This window comes from Ovis aries, chromosome 4 (assembly GCF_016772045.2).
Source record: "Ovis aries strain OAR_USU_Benz2616 breed Rambouillet chromosome 4, ARS-UI_Ramb_v3.0, whole genome shotgun sequence".
In the NCBI taxonomy this organism is placed as follows: Eukaryota; Metazoa; Chordata; class Mammalia; order Artiodactyla; family Bovidae; genus Ovis; species Ovis aries.
This window is the reverse complement of record NC_056057.1, coordinates 90,038,042-90,057,116: the sequence shown is the minus strand read 5'-3', so window position 1 is coordinate 90,057,116 and position 19,075 is coordinate 90,038,042. Positions and strand designations below refer to the sequence as shown.

The 19,075-nt window shown below is 41.6% G+C and overlaps 1 protein-coding gene across 1 annotated transcript; it reads left to right on the top strand.

The window, feature by feature from the left end:
- Positions 1-1,098: 1,098 nt before the first annotated feature.
- TMEM229A (transmembrane protein 229A) lies at positions 1,099-13,551 on the top strand. The gene has a single exon (XM_027968774.3). It carries the CDS (start codon positions 2,954-2,956, stop codon positions 4,631-4,633), a length of 1,680 nt encoding a protein of 559 aa, XP_027824575.2. The 5' UTR covers positions 1,099-2,953; the 3' UTR covers positions 4,634-13,551.
- The last annotated feature ends 5,524 nt before the right edge of the window (positions 13,552-19,075 follow it).

The window sequence follows — 19,075 nt, the reverse complement described above, 5'->3', positions numbered from 1 at the left end:
CCACTAATCAATGTAAGGGAAGATTATTATTCAAAAGAAGCCAATTCCTTAAAAAAAAAAAAAAAAGGAATTAACTGGGGTAGGGAAAATAGTCTCCCTGGTGCACTTAAGGCAAGGCACATGCAGGCCGGCACAGATTATACACAGGAAGTATTTCTGATTTGACACTGCTCAAGGTGAAATTTTATTTTTTGAGCAAGCTTTATCAAAACAACTTACTGCTTTCTTTTCAAGCTTTATGAATTAAAAGAGTTTATTCCAAGACTGTTCCTTGGGAGCCCCACTCAAGGAAATCCCACTGTCAGCCTTCCTGGTATAAACTAGGAGCTCCAAGAAATTCCCAGGACAAAAAAGAAGGGCTGAAATTAAAATTAACAATATAAAGGGACATAAAAAAGCCAGCAGGAGGAAGTACAAAGAGAAACTTTTCTGATACTTATGTGACTCCCCTGTTAAAATATTAGAAGAGTAAAAGGAATACAGTTAAAAAGAAGCAGCTTTAAAAAGAAGACATATATTCATAATAGAACAACAGGGCAGGTTTCTATGATTCCCTAACAGTGTTATATTCAAAAAAGTTTATGAGCTATTATTCAATCTTTCTGTGTTTGGCAACAAGCAATAATAATCACCTGTTTAAGCAATGTATAGAAAAAAAATCTTTAATTTGGAACTTTAGTATATAATACAAGAAATTAAGAAAGAAAAGATTATACAAAATAAATGAAACTGTAGAAATATGCATACAAATTTTTCACAAATATAGGAATACAGGAATTCCCTGGTGGTCCAGTGGTTAGGACTTGCTGCTTTCATTACCTGGCTGGGTTCCATTCCTGGTTCATGGTTGGGGAACTAAGATACCACAAGCTGTGAGATATAGCCAAAAAAAAAAAAAATTGTTTTTTTTAAAATATATAGTATACAGATCTGGTATTACTGAATTGTTAATCAACCTCCCTCCCCTTCCCCCACCCTTTACCCATACTGAGGATGAGCGTCATTTCAGAACTCAACATCAGTCCTGTTTCTTTTATCTGTCCTTACTTAAATCATTTCCCTCTTGAATTTCAAATTGGTCCTCACAATTAGATTGTGCAAACCCAAGACCATACACCACTGATAGTTTATTGTCTACAAGGTATGACTTTATTTAACTGTCTTCATTAGCATGACTTTACTATTCTCTTCCTCAACACAGCATTACTATTCCAGGAAGCTTTCCCCAGGGAGATAAAAAAAGGTTACTATTTATTCTCAACATTTCTGAAACCCTCACCTCACACCTTCACCTTGTTACGTATAACAAACCTAAACCATTATATGAAAATTGTTACCCAATTCTAACCAAGCCCTTGTATTGAAAGACCCATCCTCAACTAGACTCTCAAAATCTCCCAAGTAGCCCAACACTGTCCTCCCTAGGCTTGCCCCACGGCTCAGAGGTGAAAAATCCAGCTGCAATGCAGGAGCCACAAGAGATTCAGTTCCACCCCTGGGTCAGAAGATTCCCTGGAGGAGGGCATGGCAACCCACTCCAGTATTCTTGCCTGGAGGATCCCATGGACAGAGGAGCCTGGTGGGCTACAGTCCATGGGATGGCAGCGTTGGACAGGGATGAAACAATTTAGCACGCATGCGGTCCTCCCCGCTCCAAGATGTTACTAAGACTTTTTGTCAAGATTCAGGGCTTTTTTGCCACGGCAAGCAACAAACTCAGTTTTGCTTTAGCAAAGCTAAATGTTGGTGGTAAAGCAAAGCTAAATGGTGGTGGTATTTCTAGGGAGCCAGCATTCACTGTATTTGCTCAGGCCTTTGGGCAGCTAACTCTATTTCAAAACGGGTTTGACGAGCTGCTGCCTAATGATTCAGTCCCTAGCTGCTCTGACTTTTGACAACTGTCAAAAGAAATCTACAAAGTAACCACATTGTAGTCAAGCTTTAAAAAACCAGTCAGAACTTTAGCCTTACTCAAGTGTCAACACCACCTTAAAACGTGTCTCCTCACCACACTTATTTCTCTCTCTTCCTTAATTTGCCAACAATTTAGCAACCACAGATTGTAAGGTTGAAATGAGGAAGGGGAGAGAATGAAGAGAAATTGCTTTAAAAATGGAGGAACTACCTCGGAATTTTAATTTTCCCGATGGTGAGGGGGAAATCCCCCAGAAAGCTTTCCAGCCTGGAAACATCTGAACTCCTTACAAATTAGAACTCTTACCTAGTTTCCGCCTAGACACGATTAGTGGGCTTTTTTTTTTTCCCCGGGGGGGTGGGATGTGGAGTTGTCAGTATAAGTTACCTGGAAGGTTATCTCCAATTCTAAGCCTGATTCAAAAATTGGAGAAAAAGCAGTGGAACACACCAAAATTCTGGATTCTTCCCACCCTCTCCACTTCCAAAGAAAAGAAAAAACGAATTCCTGCTCTGCTCTCTATTTCACTCTCCATTTCTGCGATGACCTAGTTCTGCAAGGAAGAAAATCGGCACCGGGATGTGCCAATACAAGCAAAGGTACTAGTCCGGATTTAAGATAAAGCAGTGCCTGACTCTACTGACCTCCAATCATTTTATAACTTCTGGGAGACTCAGGCCCCTGGGCTGGAGCAAACAAACCGCTGCAGGAGAGATTGACGAAGCGGTTCCCACGACAAGGAACCGCCGGGGGCCGGCCGCCCTGGAGCCTCGGGTTTATCCTCAGTGACTGGGACACAGCTGGCTTTGAAAAAGGACATTAAATATACAGCACCACAGTTTGGTCTCGGGCCCAGCCTCTGGTCGGTGGCGTCTCGCCATTCGTCTTCGCCAGCCAGGCCCTAGCCCCGGTCCCCTAGATAAAACGGATGCCCACCGGCTCGCTGTCACACCTGTTAGGTGTTTCTCGGCGCGGTGCCTCCGCCCCAGCCAACGCCTCCTGCCCGGCCAGGGAGCCGGGTGCAGAGCGGGGGACGCGATGGGAGAGGCAGGGCCGGGCCTTCCCCAGCGGACTCCGCGGGGCTCCGCGCTCCGGGCTGGGGCGGGGAGGGAGGGGGGCAGCGAAGGCGGGAGAGGTCGGTCTACCCGGGCCGAGAGGGCCATGGGGAGGGCCGGGGGAAGGGGCGTCGCTGCTCGCGTTACGCTTACACAGCCTGCAGCAGAGGCGGCGGGGCTGAGCCGCGGAGGAGATGGGGTTTGCACCAGTGTCTGCATTTCTCCTCGCGGCCCCGGCGCCACCGCCCCTCGCCGGGCCTCGGCGCCCGATAGGCCGCGCAGGGTGAGCGCGGGCGCCGGCCGGCGGCACCTCGCCGGGGACTGGAGGCGAGGGCGCCGCGGGGCCGCGGCGGGGGGACTCCGCGAGCAGGGCGGCCCGCGCGTCCCCGGATCTCAGCAACTCCGGCCGCCGCCGGGCCGCGGCTGGGACGGAGCTCCCCGCGCGCCCCCCGGGGGCCAGCAGCGGCCGGAGGGCGGCGCGGGGCTCATCCCCTCCGCCCAGCAGCTCCGCGCACCCGGCGGCGGTGGCGGCGTGGGATCGGGCGCCCGGGCAGCCTCCGAGCCGATGGCCGGCAGCGACGCGAACGACGAGGGTCCCGCGCGGAGGGGCGGCGCGGCGAGGCGCCCGGGGGCCCCAGGAGGGCGGGGAAGCGAGGCTGCCGCCAGCTGCCCGGAGCCGCTGTCCACTGCTGAAGCGCCGGCCGAGGGCGCCGCGCTGCCCGCTTGGATGCGCCTCTACTTCTACGGGATGCACGGGGTCACCCTGGACGTGCTCCTGTCCGCGGCGCGCCGCTTCGCTCGCCGCCCGGACCTCCGGATGCTGGGCTTCTCCTCGCCCTACCGCTGCCTCCTGCACTCGCTCACCCACTTGGCCCTGGAGAAAGTCTACCTGCAGCAGCGGCGCTGCCCCAGCGCCTTCGTCTTCAATTTCCTCCTCTACCCCTCGGCCCACGTGGGGTTGCAGACCCTGGCGGGCGCGCTGCTCTGCCGGGTCGGCGGGCCGGGGGGCGCAGCGGCGCCGGGGGCGCTGGACTTGGCCCTGCAGTACGTGCTGGCGCTCTACCACTGCCAAGTGTTCCTGAAGCGCTTCCTGCACTTGAGGTACCAGCGGCGGCAACAGCTGCGGGGCGCGCCCCCCGCCCCTGCGGGCTTCCGGGCGCCAGCGACAGCCGGTGGTCGGCGGCGGCGACCTCGCGGTCGCAGGGGCGCCGGGGGAGCCCCCAACCAGGGGCTGCCGGACCTGCTCCGCTTCCTTTTCTTCGGAATGCACGGTTTTTTGGATGAGATCTTCTTCACCTTCTTCTTTGACCTGCTGGGGCCCGGGGACGGGACGAGCAGCGGCCACACGTCGCTCTGGTCCTTCTTTATGTACGGCAGCTGCAGTTTTGTGGTGGAAAAGCTCTATTTCCACCTCCACTACAGTCGGGGCTGGGGCACCTGGAAGCGAGTACCCTTCTACGTGATCTTCATCTACGCGTGGGAGTTGTCCTGGGGCCTGGGACTCCGCACTTGGGGCGCCTGTTCTTGGGACTATTCTCACTATCCGCTCAATTTCATGGGCCTTATCACGCTGATGTATTTGCCTGGTTGGATATTCCTTAGTGTGTACCAGGACCTACTTTCCAACGTGTTGTGGCGGGTGCAATACGTACCAACTAACTAAGACCAAAAAAGGGGGGCACTGGATTCTCATGAATGAAGGCGATTTATTTTTACCCAATAAAACGGAGCGTTTTTTTTTTTTTAGCCTTTTAATTTTTATACCTTTTACTAAACTTTACCACCAACCTGTTTTATTCGACATTTTAGTTTTTCTATTGGGAACGTATGTATAATACGATAATACTTTGAAATATTGCAGGAAATGTAACTCAAAGTACTTAACTCATCAATATTTTAAAACCCTCACTAGTCCAAACAGCGAACCATCATACCTTAACATCAGAAAGCTGTAGTATTCACTTATTTGCACTTACTTGGCGTAGGTGGGTGATATTTACTAATTTTTTTTTTTTTAAGTAAGGAAGTTCTTCAACTCAGACACCAGTGATTTTTACAAGATTCGGGGAAGTTTTCTGATTTAATGATTTGTTTACTTTTAATCCAATGTCATTTTAATTTCCTGCCATGTTTACCAGTGACTGCTGAAATCCAGTGTCTTGTACTCCTGAAACTACAATTATTAGCTTTTAAAGTGCCTCTGTATAGCACACAAATGAAAAGAAGCTGAAAAATTTGAAAACACATCCTATGAATCGATTTTTAGATAAATCTTTTCTAGCAACTCAGACAGGTAACACTGTGTTAAGATATTGATCTCCTTCCTGGAAATGATTGCTTTCCGTTGTGGATTAGCCTTAAACGCCAAATGTGTTAACTTTAATCAGAGCCTGTGTTATCTTTGGCTGTAAATTTTAGTCCTTATGCTATCATGTAAAATGTCTACCTTACATGTGCAAGGGCCATGCAAAATTATACCATCCTTAATAGTGTTCTAACCCTAAGGACTCTTTTCTATATGGAGTTTCAAGAGTAGAAGCAATCCCATGGAATAAAATGAACTAGAATATTCACCCTAATTGTATTAGCCCTAATTGTTTTCGAAGAATACAGATATGTGTTTTCAGCCTATTGCTGCCATGGCTCACTTGTAAACATTTTTCCGTTTCCTTTGGGTCCCATACAGAGTTCTTGGACTAAAGTCCAATGTAGTAATGTGCATTATAAATCAATGATAGCTCTTTGGTGACTTGTTCTTAAAGTCTGGAAGCTCCAAAGTTAAATAAGATGATGTGAACCATTTGAGAAATCATAGCTAATCAATTAATAATGTACTTTAAATTTGTTTACTGTGTTTTTATTATATTTAGAAAAGACAAGTAGAATTGAGTATAGCTCATCCAAGGATGACTAATACCTTCTTAGTTCTTGTTATAAAGATAATTAGGAAAGCTTGGAGTGTATACAAATTAATATATATTCCTATTCAAATTGTTAGCTTGCCTACACTGTAAAAGGGCTTCCCATGTGGCACTAGTGGTAAATAACCTACCTGCCAGTGCAGGAGGCATAAAAGATGTGGGTTCAATCCCTGGGTTGGGAAGATCCCCTGAAGGAGGGCATGGCAACCCACTCCAGTATTCTTGCCTGGAAAATCCCATGAGCAGAGGAGCCTGGCGGGCTACAGTCCATAGGTCACAAAGAGTTGGACATGATGAACCACCAACTCTTTCACTTCACAGCAGAACTGTTGGGAGATCAGCTCAATTCTGCTTCTCCTCTCCTCTGTCACACTGATTGTTTTAGACAGTCAAAGCTTGAGTAGAAACTGTTGGAAGTAATTAAATGTGTGCAGAGAATAAAAGTGTCACTTTGTGGAAAAGATTTCTGAAAACCTGGGGAGAAAAATAAAATGTAAATATAGACACTAAAGTTAGTCAGATGCCGGACAAAGTATTTGTAATTTAAATCTGTCACATGTGCGTGAGTCAAAGTTAAGTATGGCATGGCTCCACAACACACATTCCAATGAAGACATAACCAAATTCTCAGCTTCTGGAATACTGGCTAAACGTATATGTTCACCCTGCTGGCATTCACATGCTCCTCCTTCAGCTTGCTTAAACTGCTAACCAGCGTTCTCAGGCCAAAGTCATCAAAGAAGCTTGCTATTTTGTTTGTTTTGCTTGTAATGTTAATCCTATTTAAAAGAAAGGTCAAGATTTTTCATTGATTCAATTCATTCAAGAAATAGTTATTGTGAGCCTGCTATTTTTCAGGCACTTGCCTGGACTCTGTGACTACAGCCGTGACACAACATAGACAAAAATCTCTGTCCTGATGGAGCTCACATTAGAATGTGAGTGCACTGATTTTTTTATGAGATTATGCTGATTTGCAAGGGTACTGTTTTAGTATTAGTAATAGGTTATGAGAGGCAGATGTTGCCAGGGTTCTCCTCAGGGTTCTCCCTGGAATATCAATCCATCAGTCTCTAAAACAAAAGCCCATTAACAGTCCCTGGTGCTAGTTCTACAAAGAGTCCTGTTCATTTGTATTCAGGAAGTGATTAGCCTGTCTGTTAATTCAGCACCTTGCCTTAGGGCTTCTCATTCTGTGTTTACTCAACTTCTTAAAAGTAACATTTGTTGCAATTTTGAACCTTTCAAGAAAAAGCAAGGAAAGGAAAGAACCATCAGACTGATCAACTTGGTTACTCATTAGTAGCTCAGATATAGAAATGATAAAGCAGTACAATATTAACTATTATAATAATAGTTAATATTTAGGTAGCGCCTACCACCTACCAAGAACTGCACTATTAACATATGTTTATACTTTTAAATAAATATATATATATTTACATATATCTTAAATGAATATATTACATGTCTCATATATATGTATTTAATTTTAAGTAATACATGATATTTTAGGCTCATATATGATATAAATTAAAGATACAACAACTCATATATGATATATATACCTTAAGTATACGTGTGTGTGTGTATGTGTGTGTGTGTGTGCTCATTCCCTCAATTATGTCTGACTCTTGTGACTCCATGGACTGCAGCCCATCAGGCTCCTCTGTCCATGGGATTTTCCAGACAAGACTACTGGAGTAGGTGCCATTTCCTACTCCAGGGGATCTTCCCAACCAAGGGATCAAACCCAGGTCTCTTGCATCTCCTACACTGGCACAAACACACACACATACGTGTTTACTTAAACCTCTAACAACTCTTTCTCATGAGGACAGTGAAACTGAAGCCCAAAGAAGTAACTTGGTTAAGTAATCAAGCCATACAGCTATTTAGACAGAATCCAAGTACACTGGACTCTTGGCTCTGTTCTTAACAGAAAGGTTGGCATGCCTCAACCTACTGACCACAGTGATTTGGGATCTCCAGTGGATTTCACCTTATCTGTATTTTCTCTTCTCTGGCACTATCACAGATGCAAGGGCAGCTGTATAAAAGTTAGATACTAGTAGCAAAGATACTCTTTCATGTTGCCTTTTTAGTCTCTGGAAATAGCAGGGTGCTAATACCAAGAGGCATAACTGACAGTCAGCCTGACTCTAATTCCCAGATGACAGATTTTCTAGTCAAGCAGTGCTCTGCAGTAGAGTTCCTCATCTGAAGTCAGATGATCTTGAATATAAGAATAATGTATCAAAATGCAAGATAAACTCATATCACAAGCAAGAAAATATATATATAATTAAGGCTCTCTTCTTTAATATAGCATTCAGAATGAGCTCCTGTAAGAGCTATACAACCCCAAAATTAAAATTTTTACAGAGATACTTGTTCTCCATTCAGTTAATCACCTTAGAGTTGAAGAAAGGTTTTTTGTTTGTTTTTTTTTTTTTGGCCACATGGCATTTGGGATGCTAATCCCCCCACTAGGGATTGAATGCAGTCCATCTGCCTTGGAAGCACAGCATCTTAACCACTGGGGCTCCAGAAAAGTCCCAAGAAAGTTATAATAGAAAAACATTAAAAAAAAAAAAAAAAACTGTGGTTCTCATTCCATGTTTAACTTAGGCAATGCTGAAATTTCTTACATAAAGTGCTTTAAATTTTAAATCAATTCTATCTCAGCTTTCAATCTAAAGAGAAATTTTAAGTTTTTCATCGTATCAATTAATATAGATGTTCCTGTGTTATACCAAGACTCCAGCAATGTTGATAATCCACTTCAGTATTTCACACATTTTGCTGTACTTAACTATAAATATTTCATTACAAATATTTGACATTTTATGTTAAACTCAGGTTAGAAAAATATGATGTGCTTTGTTGTTTAAGAATTATGAATTGGTTAATCCTACCCCTTTAAAGGACAATAATTTCTACTGTTTTGAAATAGTCTCTGCTGGCATGATTGACCTGGTTCTATATAAAAAAGATGGTGAGAAAGAATTTTGGTAGATTACTTTGGTTCTCTTTCCATTTCCAAAGTACATTAAAAAAAAATCACTATATTTGGAAAGGAAGTTATACTCATGATATAGACTTGGAGTGATAAATAAGTCATTGTATTGTAATATTTGACAGCATTTTAGTAAAATTGATGCTTGCTTGTATTAAAAGGCTTTAAAAAACACTTTACCTTTAAATTTTAAATATAATATCCAACATACTTTCCAACAGTGCTTAATAGAACTAAGATCCTTTACTCAGAGAGAGTTAAATGAAACACTCTTCCCTTTTCTCCATCAAACACATGCCTCAGTTTATGCTGGATGGAAAGATGGTTCTTTTCTGTTGCCAGTTTTTTTCTTTCTTTCTTTCTATTCTTAGATGTGGTACCAGAGGAATATATAAAAATAGCACTTGTCTGTGTGGACCTCTGTTCATTAAAACTGACCTCTTTCTAATTTTTAACATGGAGACATGAAGCTATCATACAGGCAATGACTTCTAGTTGCTAAAAACCCAAGTTGTAAATTAAACTGTGATGTGTATAAATTTTCCTTTAGATATTTTTTCTTAATATAAGGAGATTGTACATATGGAGATTTTTTTTCTTTAATCTTTGAATTCTCTTTGCATAAATGGTCAAACAAATGACCAGAGTGTTCCTAGGGGGAGAGACAGACACAGACAGGCTGATCCTTGACGTACAGAGAAGTTTAATGTCCATCTCAACCTCTTAAAAATTCTATTATAATCCAAAAGTCACATGGGTCAACTTTCCCATTTAGAAGAAAATATATCTTTACCACAATCAAGAATTAAGGATCTAAAGAAACCATGAAGATTAATAACATCCAACCTTCTATCCAAGGCTGGAATTCCTTACATCTCTGACAGATGGTTTCTTAGCTCAGGTTGGACTATTGACAGTATTAACTCTGTTTTTGATGCAAAGACTAAATGGGAAAGCTGTCAAAGCTGTGTTAATACCCACCCTGGTCTATTTGACTTCTCAAAGTTTCCAGGAACTAACAAATACTGGTCAACCAGATTGTGTATTGCAGTGAAACACTTTTTGAGATGGTCTTCTCTCTTTATTTAAAAGAAAAAAAAAATCAATGTTTCATTCTTTTACCATAATACTCACCGTCTACTTATTGTATATTTTCAAATGAGGCTTTATTCACTAAGTCTAGGCAACAGGACCTTGAGAGATTTGAGTAAATTAAAATTACCTCAGAAGAATAAGCAAACAAACACTGGCTGCAAGCAAAGGAGTGAAAAATTAAATACTAGGAATCCTCCTTATGTCATTGGAATTTCAACTGGTTCAACCCAGGAAAAGCCTTTGGTTGCTGCCCGGGTCTACCTATGGACACTGGGAGAGTCTCCTGGTAGCTTCCAGCTTCATCAAGGAACACATTGAGCAGATGCAGGTGTGACAGAAGCAATTAGCTAACCAGAAAGGATGAGAGATACCATGGATCAATTCTCCCATTCAAAAAAAAATTATACTTATGATATTAAGCAGAGAACTAGCCTCACTTTTGATGGGTTTCCTACAAATATTTATACTACAAGCAAGGTATTTTATTAACATATTATTTATACTCCATGCATGATAAAAATAAAAGTAATCTCAAAGGATCTCAGTTTTGAAACTTTAAATATTTGAAAATAATATTGAGAGAAACATGCAGAAAGTTTGTCATATCATTTTGATTACCCACTAACTTTCAGGAACAAAAGCTAAACTGAATATGCTCTTGTTCATTTCTGAAGAGGATCTGTTTTTAATCTTAACTTTTTATTAGAAACAATGAGTAGACAGGAAGAAAAAAATAAATAAAAGAGTTCCCTGGAGTATATCAGAACCAGTACTCAGATTTCAAGTATTTAAAAACATGAGTTTAACAAAATTTATCATTCTAGTTACTTGTAATGATGATATTTTCAGCAAGCAAAACAGAAACAAAAGAATAATAAAGGCAGAAATAAAATATACATTGAAAGGGATAGTATTCAGTAGTCTTAGAGAGTCCTTACATTATTTTTCTTTGGCTAAATGATTCACATTAATAAATATTATTCTAGGTCTTTATACCATGTAAGACTTGAATTATGAATAAAATTTTATGTTTATAAAGTACTGCACATGCTAAGTTTGGTTGGGTACCAAAATGTACACTTTATTGTTGCTATTGTTCAGTCACTAAATCCTCTCTGACTCTTTGGGACCTCAAGGACTGCAGCATGCCAGGCTTCCCTGTGTTTCACTATTTCCTGGAGTTTGCTCAAACTCATGTCCATTGAGTCAGTGATGCCATCCAACAATCTCATCCTCTGTTGCTCCCTTCTCCTTCTACCCTCAATCTTTCCTAGCATTAGAGTCTCTTTCAATGAGTCAGTTCTTTGCATCAGGTGGCCAAATTAGTGGAGCTTCAGCTTTAGCATCAGTCCTTCCAGTGAATATTCAGGGTTGATTTCCTTTAGGATTGACTGGTTTGATCTCCTTGCAGTACAAGGGACTCTCAGAAGTCTTCTCCAGCACTGTAGTTTGAAAGCATCAGTTCTTTGGTGCTCAGCCTTCTTTGGGCTTCCTAGTAGCTCAGCTGGTAAAGAATCCACCTGCAGTGCAGGAGACCCCAGTTTGATTTCTGGGTTGGGAAGATCCCCTGGAGAAGGCTATTCACTCCAGTATTCATGGGCTCTGATGGCTCAGATGGTAATGCAGTGCAGGAGACCTGGGTTCAATCCCTCGGGTTGGGAAGGTCCCCTGGAGGAAGGCATGGCAACCCACTCCAGTATTCTTGCCTGGAGAATCCCCATGGACAGAGGAGCCTGGTGGGCTGCAGTCCTTGGGATCACAAAGGGTCGTACATGACCGAGCAACTAAGTACACAGCCTTCTTTATGATTCAACTCTCACACCATAAATGACTACTGGAAAAACCGTATCTTTGACTATATGGACTTTGTTGGCATAGTGATGCATCTGCTTTTTAATACACTGTCTACGTTTGTCATAGCTTTTTTTCCAAGGAGCAAGCATCTTTTAATTTCATGGCTGCAGTCACCATCTGCAGTGACTTTGGAGCCCAAGAAAATAAAATTTGTCACTGTTTCCATCTACTTGCTATGAAGTGATGGGAAAGGATGCCATGATCTTAGCTTTTGAATATTGTTTTAAGCTAGACTTTTCACTATCTTCTTTCATGCTTTATTGTTATTGACACTTGTTTGATGAAATTTCTGGGTTTGTCTTTTCTGAAATGATATTATTGGATATACTATAAAATTTTAATGAAGTGTCATTGATGTATGTACCATACACAGGCAAATGGTCTAGAGCTTATTTAAATGTAAACTTGTGGACCTTTAGAGCTTGAGAAGGTAACTAAATGCCACCTAATTCAACTCCCAGCCAAAAGAATTAGTTCTTCCAGATTATCTTTTACAGGAATCTGTCCATCCTCTTCTTGATCACTTCGATAATACAGCTCTTTGTACTTACTCAGATCTCTCAGGCCAACTCATTTCTTTGTTCTATATCTTGATAGTTAGAAAATTCTTACCAGAAGAATATTTGAATATTTTTGACTAGTTGAATATTTTTCCAACTATTTCATCCATAGACAAAACAAAGTTTTCCAAGTGTGTCTTAATCATCTTACTCCAGGCTAGATAGTCAAGATCGTTTAGCAATATATGATAAAATATACAGTAGTAAAACTATTGCCTACTTTGATCTAAACACTTTAATTCTGCAAATGTAGAAAAAAAGTAAGCATCATTAGCTTTTTTAGCAGCTCAGTCACATCATTGTTTCTGTTAAATTTTCATTTATATGCATCTCTAGGTTTCCCTCCTATAGACTGCCGTTAACCCAGTGGTTCTCTTCATGCTCCCATGCATTCTGATATAAGTAATTGGCCTGGATCTGTGCTTGTCCCATATTCATTACTGGGTCTGGAAATGAATTAGAGAGAAATGAAGGTAAGTAGAGTGAAGAATAGAAAATTTGCCTTTGAATTCATTCTTCATTTCTTTTGTCCCTCTTCTTCCAGTTTCAACTTTTGGGAGCAGGCATATGTCATTCTCTGTGTTTTCTCAACACTTAGCAATGAACTTAGCACAGAGCAGGTGCTCAAAATTTTTTTTGGTGAATATATATGAATTCTCATGCCAGACATAATTCAATAGTGGAAACAGGAATTAGGAATGCCGCCAGGTGGCATCATGTGACTTCAATGGGACATTTATTTATGGAACATAAATTAGGCCCACCAAGTACCTAGAAAAAATGTAGAAATTGCTTAATCTTCTCATAGTCTTCCTTCTTTCCTGAGCAACTTCTTTTGTAAGACACAGAATGCAAGTAGTTCTCTTAAAGAATTTAGCCACATTATAATTTTTTTAAGTTGTAAGAACTTAACTATCCTTTAAAACATTATTTCTGAAATATGAATTTTTCTAAAAACTGACATATACATACACTGGTTGGTGGTGCTTCTTTTATCACATGACACTCCAAAAAAGAAGGAGCTACCCCGTTTGCACTTTACTTGATGTCTTGATTTTATTCACTGTTTTTGCTGATGACCTTCTGGACTGGGGCAACTTTTGAACAGAAATGAAAATAAAATTCAAACTTACATGCTTGTTCAGTCGCTTTAGTCGTGTCTGACTCTTTGTGACTCTATGGACCATAGCCGGCCAGGTTTCTCTGTCCATGGGATTCTCCAGGCAAGAATACTGGAGTGGGTTGCCATTTCCTTCTCCAGGGAAAATTCAAACTTAGTTAAAGTTATAAAATTGCTTCTAGTGGCAGATGGTAAAGATTTATGTTTTATTATCTATGAATCTGGTTCACTTCTTGCTATATTTCCAACCTCAAATATTACTGGCAGATTGTAGTCAGGGTTGTCCTACGAAACAAAACTACTAGGATGTAAATAGATAAACAGATAGACTTATTATAAGAATTTGGCTCACACAACTATAGAAGTTGGTAAGTCCTAAGATCTACAGGGTGAGTCTGCAAACTGAAGATCCAGAGAGCCGCTGATGTAGTTACAATCCAAAGACCAGTGGGATCAAGATCCAGGAAGAGCTGAAGTCTCAGTTCACTTTGAAGACAGGTAAAAACAAATGTCCCAGCTTGAGTGGGAGGAATTTCCTGTTATTCAGTCTTTTTGTTCTGTTCGGGTCTTCAACTGATTGGATGAGGCTCACCCACATTAGGAAGGACAATGTACTTTATCTATTGACTTAAAGATTAACCTCATCCAAAAAACCCTCACCAAAGTACTCAGAATAATGCTAGACCACATATCTGGGCATCCAATTGTCTAATCAAATTGATACATAAAATTAACCATCAAACAGATCAAAGTATTTGAACCAAAGGAGTTAAAATAAGCATAAGGAAAACTGAGACGAGTCCGTTCATTCATCTAGTCAACAGCTATTTAAATGCGTACTGTGTTAAAAAGTAAGAAGACGTAGGCAATTATGTTTTTGTGGAGTGGAGAATGCGAATTTTAAAACAAAAGTGTACTACAGAAAGATGCTGCCGGTGGAAATAATGGTGCTGCCACCTAGGCGAGAGAGCATGTTGGGAAGTTTCTAGTTGGAGGGCCCAGCATGCTCAAAGACGTGGCAAAAGTGAGTATCAGGGCACTGAGTAACTCAAAGCCTGTTGTATCTGGTTGAGCAGAGTAGTCGGGGGAAGAGTGAGACCTGAGCTAGAGGGGTAGGCAAGGGGCAGGTCTTGAAGCTTTATGGAAACACTAGAGTTTGGAGGACCATTTCCTAAGGATGTTAACAAGTTAATTAAGGGTTTTAAGCAGGCAAAGGACTTGTGGTCTGCATTTTGCAACTTGCATTTTTAAAAAGAAAACAGATCAGAGAGGACAAGATTACATATAGAGAAAGCCCAGTTATGAGGCTGTTGTAAAAAAGATGAAAAAGATGATAGAAAGAGAGAGACTAGCATGACAGAGGAGATGGACTAAAATACAGATTCAGAGGTAATCAAGAGTCAGAACAGACAATGAATAGTGATAAGATGGTTGTGCAAATCAAGAGAGAGAAGCAGAGGCAACCAGCCAGCTAAAATTGTAGATTCAGAGCCCTGAGGACCTCTGAAAGTAAGTAAAAAGTGGAATCCTGAGAGAGATATGGAAATAAATGATCAGATAGGCAAGAGATCCTGAGAATGCAATAGTGTCAACAACAGAAGAGAGGAAGAGGAGAATGTGTTCAGTGACATCTGTAAAATTAATCAGCAGAAACCACAATTAAATAGAGATGGGAGCTTCCACACCCTGCAAGGAGAACAGAGCTCATTGAGAAAAAGAAAGACTCCTCTCCTCGAAAGTACTCAGCCAGTGAGAATCTGCGGATTCTTTGTTCACTCTGGCTCTCCCAACTGCCTGTTCCCGTCTGTGAAAGTTTCTTCTTCCTTTGACATGTGGGGACTTGCACATGGGTGGCTGTGGTGGCAGACCCTGCACTGTGATTCTCTGCTGAACCTGAAAAAAAATAAAATAAAATCTATCTTTTCTGGAGAAATATCTGGCAATCTATTTGTTTTAGGTCAACACATCAAGTTCAGCCTAAAATTAAATTTAAGGACAGAGTTAATGACCTGTGTATTTCAAGATATACAAGAAAGAGGAATAAAAGCACAGAAGGAAGGATGCTAGATTTTGCTATTTGTTTTCTAAATATGACATGTGTTTGTTCATTTAATTCTCACAGCATCCTGGTGACGTAGATACTATTATTATCTTGGTTTTTACATAGGCTATTACTGCCACATGGGAGAGTTAATCATCTTGCCCAAGGCTTGCAAGTGATAGAACCAAAATTTGGATTCAGACAATCTAGATCCCAAGCTCCATTCTCCATACACCTACACAGGCAGGTGGAGGAAAAGGGTAGAGAGGGAAAAACTCCTAGGACTGGCATTGCACTGGATTTGCATGCTGCCCAATATATGCAATCCAATAAAAAACCCAGAGAAAGTCTGAAGTCAGTTCTACTCAAAGTGTATTTAAATCTATACGTCATGACTAACTCTGATTCTTGATTCATTCATTCATTTAGTAAAAATTTATCAAGCACGTACTAGACAATAGGGCTTCCCAGGTGGCTCAGTGGTAAAGAATCTGCCTGCCCGGGCAGGAGATGCAGGCTCGATCCCTGGGTTGGGAAGATTCCCTGGAGAAGGGCATGGCAACCCACTCCAGTATTCTTGCCTGGGAAATCCCATGGACAGAGGAGCCTGGTGGGCTACAGTCCACCGGGTCAAGGAGGAATCAGACCTGACTTAGTGACTGCTGCTAAGTCGCTTCAGTCCTGTCAGACTCTGTGCTAGAGAAGATTCTTGAGAGTCCCTTGAACTGCAAGGAGATCAAACCAGTCAATCCTAAAGGAAATCAACTCTGAATATTCATTGGAAGGACCGATGCTGAAGCCGAAGCTCCAGAACTTGAAGGCCACCTGATGTGAACAGCTGACTCATTGGAAATAAGGCCCTGAGGTTGGGAAAAATTGAAGGCAAAAGGAGAAAAGGGTGGCAGAGGATGAGATGGTTGGATAGCATCACCAATTCAATGGACATGAGCTTGGGCAAACTCTGGGAGATAGTGAGGGACAGGAAGGCCTGGTGTGCTGCAGTCCATGGGATTGCAAAGAGGCATACATGACTTAATGACTGAGCAACAACAAAAAAACATCGATGAAGTCATTGAAACTTACCTGCCCACACAGCTAGTAAGAGACAGGAACAAGACTCCATTTCAGTATTTTTGGTTTTTAATTTTGCTACAGCAGCATGTGGTATTTTAGTTCACTGACCAGGGATCAAACCTGGGCCCCCTTCTTTGGGAGCACAGAGTCTTAACCAGCTGTACCCCCAGGAAAGTCCATCAGTATTCTTTTTAGGCAACATTAACTATCTCTCAGAAAGTTCAGGGCTGTATCATTCGACAGGGAAGAAGAACAACTGAGAAAAAATAAAAAAGGAGCTTCCTCTTGGTTTTCTCCTTCTAATGTTACATAATAGAGTCATCCTCATTGCTTTTTTTTTTTTTAAATTCTCTCTAGGGACAAGTTCTATTTTGTCCAGTCCTAATTTTAACCTTTCTTACTAGTTATGCACAGATTTTTAAGTGAGCCCCTCCCCATTTTTATTTTTTCCTTCAAAGTCTATGTATTTGTTACTCAGAAAATTAGCTCTCTGGAAACCTCTGAACACAGATACTGTGTCTCCAGGCCTTTCTAAGAGGCTGAGACAGAGGCCCTAGAGGGCAACTATACTTAGATTCAATTCATTTAATTTCATAGAAACTATTTTTAGATTGGCATTTAAAATACTTGACTTGGGTATTCAAGAGTACAAAATCAATTTTCAATGTATTGAAACTATTATTAGGTAACTACATTTCCATTAAGTTTATAGGGTATTTATTTCCATTTCACAGACATGAATTCCTAATATTATTTCTAGGCAATCTATAAATAACTCCAGATATACTTATCTGTGTGATGTTTTGCTTTTGGTAGCATGAAATAGACAACATAGATAGCAAGGTATTGAGTTTTCTTTGCCAAATGAAATAGTTTGTTTTTTTAAAAATCCAGAAAATGGCATATTACTTTGGAAAGCTGCATGCAAATCAAGTAATTTAGACAGTATAAAAAGGAAATGGTGATCTCCTAAGCAACCGCCGTTTGCAGTTTAAAGGTTCAGTATGTTCCTTCTTCAACTAAAGCACAGCATAGGGAAGGGACGCATCATCCGCGGGTCTCCCCTGGTGTTAGAAATGATCAGCCTTCCAAAAGCACTAAAAATAGCCTGAGTGAAAACCTCTTGTCAAAACAGCTAGATGAACTTTTCGAGGCTTAATAAACTCCAGATTTCTAAATGTTACCACACAAATTATATCCTTGGGGTAATATAATTATTTCAATGGTAAGAAATTCTGTTAGGGATCAGCTCAATGCCTCCAAACAGTTTAACAAGGTTGATTAAAAAAAAAAAAACCACTTCTCAAAATGGACAAGGTCTGTGATTGAAAGCTGGCTTTTTAAAATGGCCTTTCTACAAAACTACTTTTTTTTTTTCCCCTAGTACCAAACTTTCTTGAATAGGTCCATTCACCAAAATAGTTAAATATTGAAAATAGTTGAATCTGGAATGAGTCCATTCACCAAACTAGTTAAATGTTGATAAATAGTTGAATAATCAACTTACTCTGAACCAATGCTGTCCAATAGAACGTTCTGCAGTGAAAAATGTTTAATATCTGTTCTGAACAGGGGCTTCCCTGTTTGTTCAGACAATAAAGAATCCACCTGCAATGCAAGAGACCTGGGTTTGATCCCGGGTTCGGAAGATCCCCTGGAGAATGGCATGGCCACTCACTCCAGTATTCCTACCTGGAGAATCCCCATGGACAGAGAAGCCTGGCGGGCTACACTCCATGCGGACGAAAAGAGTCGGACACGACTAAGCAACTAAGCACACATACGCTGTCCAGCATGATAGCCACTGACCACATGTAACTAAGTGAGTGAGTGAAAGTCCCTCAGTCGTGTCCGACTCTTTGCAACCCCATGGACTATACAGTCCGTGGAATTCTCCAGGCCAGAGTACTGGAGTGGGTAGCCTTTCCCTTCTCCAGGGGATCTTCCCAACCAAGGGATCAAACCCAGGTCTCCCACATTACAGGTGGATTCTTTACCAACTGAGCTATCAGGCCAGGGCTAATGTAACTAATGAATAGCCTAAATGCTGTGAAGAAGGCTGAGCACCGAAGAATTGATGCTTTTGAACTGTAGCGTTGGAGAAGACTCTTGAGAGTCTCTTGGACTGCAAGGAGATCCAACCAGTCCATTCTGAAGGAGATCAGCCCTGGGATTTCTTTGGAAGGAATGATGCTAAAGCTGAAACTCATGGCCACCTCATGCAAAGAGTTGACTCGTTGGAAAAGACTCTGATGCTGGGAAGGATTGAGGGCAGGAGGAAAAGGGGACGACAGAGGATGAGGTGGTTGGATGGCATCACTGACTCGATGGACGTGAGTCTGAGTGAACTCTGGGAGTTGGTGATGGACAGGGCTGCCTGGTGTGCTGTGATTCCTGGGGTCGCAAAGAGTCAGACACGAC

Coding starts and splice junctions, on each gene's coding strand:
- TMEM229A (XM_027968774.3), top strand. CDS start 2,954: ATGGGAGAGGCAGGGCCGGGCCTTCCCCAGCGGACTCCGCGGGGCTCC.